The sequence below is a fragment of the Adiantum capillus-veneris genome, chromosome 25 (assembly GCF_014529385.1).
Source record: "Adiantum capillus-veneris isolate H3 chromosome 25, ASM1452938v2, whole genome shotgun sequence".
Classification (NCBI taxonomy): Eukaryota; Viridiplantae; Streptophyta; class Polypodiopsida; order Polypodiales; family Pteridaceae; genus Adiantum; species Adiantum capillus-veneris.
Window position 1 is genome coordinate 34,519,776 of NC_140955.1, and position 3,566 is coordinate 34,523,341.

The 3,566-nt window shown below is 42.3% G+C and overlaps 1 protein-coding gene across 1 annotated transcript; it reads left to right on the plus strand.

Annotated features, from left to right (window-relative positions):
- Positions 1-795: 795 nt before the first annotated feature.
- Positions 796-3,228, plus strand: LOC147424700 (uncharacterized). The gene is made up of 3 exons (XM_086499981.1): positions 796-2,029; positions 2,345-2,906; positions 2,994-3,228. The coding sequence occupies exons 1-3, from the start codon at positions 796-798 to the stop codon at positions 3,226-3,228; spliced, it is 2,031 nt and encodes a 676-aa protein (XP_086356107.1).
- The last annotated feature ends 338 nt before the right edge of the window (positions 3,229-3,566 follow it).

The following is a 3,566-nucleotide window of genomic DNA, read 5'->3' on the forward strand; positions in this document are numbered from 1 at the left end:
CCTTAGGGGAACGCATTGACGGCTTTGCTCGGTCCTAACCGGGAAAAAAGCGTGAATGACCTTGAACCAAGGGTGAATTAGAGAACTCCCCTAGTTGACCCTGGGAGTTTGAGTTCCACATTAGTCTGATGACTTTGATTGGTAAGATTGATCGGTAAGCAAGGTTCTTCGGGGCTAAGGGATCCATATGAGACAAATTGAATGTTATCACCCCCTTGAGTTGGCATCAAAGAGCAGGAGGAGTCCTGTCTTGGTGTCGATCTCAAGCGGGAGGGATGTCGGAGATCACGGTGTATCCATGTGGAGATGGTACAGTCGGTGGTCCCCCGGCATGGCCCTCACAAGTGGTATCAGAGTGCGGTTTCTATCCTTGGATAGATAAAGGTATTAACTAAGTCTTGTAGAAAAGGGTGAGGTAATGGAAAATAACTTCTCAAATTGCAGATGATGTGGACCTCTCAAGAAGAGGAAGTACTCAAAATTGTCCAAAACCAAATGGAAGAACTTGATGTCTAGAAAGTACTAAAGAAGTGCTAGCCTATATCAATAATTATTTCCCCAAGATGTATAAAGTTTTTGTCATAATAGGAAGAAAAAAAAAAAAAAAAAGCTTTGAACGAGAGAAAATAACAAAGAATTTACCTTTTTAAAAGGTCTATCTCTATAAATAAATAAATTTTAAAAAATATATATATATGATAATTCAATAAATAAATAAAATTAACTAGTCTTGTATACTTGAAAGGTTTTTCAACTCGATTGCAAAGAGAAATGATATTTTTTTGTCACAGAAAAATGCCACGGAGACTCACAAGGAGTCAAGCTACTCGGGATGTACCAACAGTTAGTGCTTCAGATCATGCACCCCTTGGTTCACAAGTGCCACCAACACCCCAAGCTACACCTGTGCCACGTTCCAACCAAATGTCACTTGTTGCAACCCTTGTAGAGGATTTTGGGTGTGACAAAGATCTCAAGGCCCTTCTCAAATCTGTGCAACCGCATCCATTTTTAGGCACGGGTGATGATGCGCCTACCCAACTAGAAGAGTGGATAATTCAGATGGATGACTACTTTGCTCTTGTTGGTTACAATTCAGTAGCTCAAGGAACAATAGGAAGAGCCAAGCTAGAAGGACCTGCAAAAACATGGTGGAAGCTCAACTGTCAAACTCGCCAGGTAGCAAAAGTGACTCAAAGTTGGGATGAGTTAAAGCATTTTCTCAAGGAACGCTATCTTCCCCTAGACTACTCCACAACTAAGATGAATGAGTTTCTTTCATGCAAGATGGGGAATAGGTCTGTTGAAGATTACTATGAGGAGTTTGTCCAGCTTTCACGATATGCTCCTCTCATGACAGAGGAACAAAATCTAAGTCGCTTCATCCTTGGACTTGGAGGAGATTTGGCTTTTGAAGTAGAGTCCCTCCGACCTGTTTCACTCGCAGACGCTTCAATTCGGGCCAAGTCAAAACATAAGAGCCTTTTTAAGGGAAGCACCACAACTAATAAGAAGCGGGATTTTCCTTCTTACCACGGTCAACCCTGTCAAGCAAATAAAGTACCATTTATCCCAAAGCCAAAAGCCCAACCCCAACCGCCACCCCACCTTGTTCGTGTGAATTCCCTTCCTATCACTCAAAGTGGAAGACAAACTCAATGCTACAAGTGCCTAGATTTTGGTCATAAGAAGGCCGAATGCCCTAAAGGAAATGACTCAAATCATTTGGTGCCTCCTACTAACCGTCTGAATCCACCCAATCAAGGGGGACAATTTAGAAACCTTCAAACCAGAGGGAGAAATCGAGCACAGGCAAGACCTAATCCTATGCCTCATCTTCATGGACAAAATCCAACCAACAACCCACCTAGATCATCATCTGTGAACTTTGTTTCAGTAAAGGATGAGATGGAGGAGCAAGCCCACATCTATGTTGCCTTGGACCCCAGTGGCCGAAATCGAAAATTCTCCATTCTTGAGACTAAGGGAGAGTATGAGGGTAAACCTCTTTCCTTTCTTATTGATTCAGGTAGATCACATTCATTTTTGTCACCTAACACTGTAAAAATATTGCAAGTCACCTCCCAACCCACACGCCGTAAGTTACGGGTTTCTCTAGCAACGGGATCCACCATTCTAACAGATGAACATATGGTAGAACTATCCTTTCAACTAGAAGGTCACTCAACCCAACAAAGATTTAGAATCCTGAAGATGGGCCGATTTGAAGGAATATTAGGGATGGATTGGCTGAGCAAAAATAAAGCCAACATCCATTGCAGTGAAGGAAGCATCTCTTTTTCAAACTCAAAGGGTGAACAAGTCTTAGTGTAAGGCAGAACAGGGAAAGCTCCCTTGAAAGTGGTCAAAGCTAGTCATTTGGTTGAGGGGTTAAAGAAAGGATTGTCAATTTTGGTTATAAGGCTCAATAAACCAGAGACCAAATCAGAAGAATCAGAGCCTGAATGGCTAAATGAATATCAAGATATTTTCCCAAAGGAATTGACAACTCTTCCACCACCTAGGGAATTAGTACACGAGATCGAGCTCATTCCTGGTGCCCAACCAATAGCAAGGACTCCCTACAAGATGTCACCTTCCGAATCCATAGAGCTAAAGAATCAGTTGACTCAGCCTTTGGAACAAGGTTTCATCAAACCCAGTGTCTCTCCCTGGGGTGCTCCTGTACTCTTCCAAAAGAAGAAAGATGGAACGTTCAGACTTTGCATAGATTTTCGAGGCCTAAATCAGTGCACTGTCAAGAACAAGTATCCCTTGCCTCGCATAGACGAGCTGCTTGATCGACTCGGTGGTTCCAAATTTTTCACCAAGATTGATCTCAGGTCAGGCTATTACCAAGTTGGGATAAAAAGGGAGGATATTCCAAAAACAGCTTTTAACACAAGGTTTGGGCATTATGAGTTCACTGTCATGCCTTTTGGCCTAACTAATGCCCTTGCCACATTTAACCGTCTCATGACCGACCTCTTCAGGACAGAGTTAGATGATTTTTTTCTAGTCTTCTTTGATGACATCCTTATATATTCAAAGACTAGAGAAGATCATGAATGGAATGTACGCCATGTCTTGGAGATTCTCAGAAAAGCCCAACTCTACGCCAAGCGTAGCAAATGCTCTTTCTTTGTAGAGAAGGTTGCCTATTTGGGATACATAGTTTCAAAGGATGGTCTTTCTCTCGACCCAGCTAAGGTGGAAGCTATAGTTTAGTGGCCCATTCCCAATACTGTTTCAGAAGTACGGGGATTTCTTGGCCTCACAAGATGACGTAGAGTATTTATTAAAAACTATGCTCTCATCGTAGGCCTTCTCACTGAACTCACTAAGAAGGAGGAACCCTTTATCTGGTCAGACAAGAGGAATAAAGCCTTCAACAAACTAAAGGAGATTTTGGCCAGTGAACCTGTTGTCAAACTTCCAGATTTTCAAAAAACCTTTGAGGTGATAGTGGATGCTTGCATACAAGGTATAGGTGGAATCCTACAGCAAGAAGGCCATCCCATAGCTTACGAATCACAACAGCTCTGGGTTCATGAGAAGAATTATCC

Excerpts from the sequence above, each read along its gene's own strand:
- LOC147424700 (XM_086499981.1), top strand. The coding sequence starts at position 796 with ATGCCACGGAGACTCACAAGGAGTCAAGCTACTCGGGATGTACCAACA. Across the intron at positions 2,030-2,344 it reads TTCCTTTCTTATTGATTCAG|GGAAAGCTCCCTTGAAAGTG; the intron begins GTAGATCACATT and ends AAGGCAGAACAG. Across the intron at positions 2,907-2,993 it reads AAAACAGCTTTTAACACAAG|GACAGAGTTAGATGATTTTT; the intron begins GTTTGGGCATTA and ends CGACCTCTTCAG.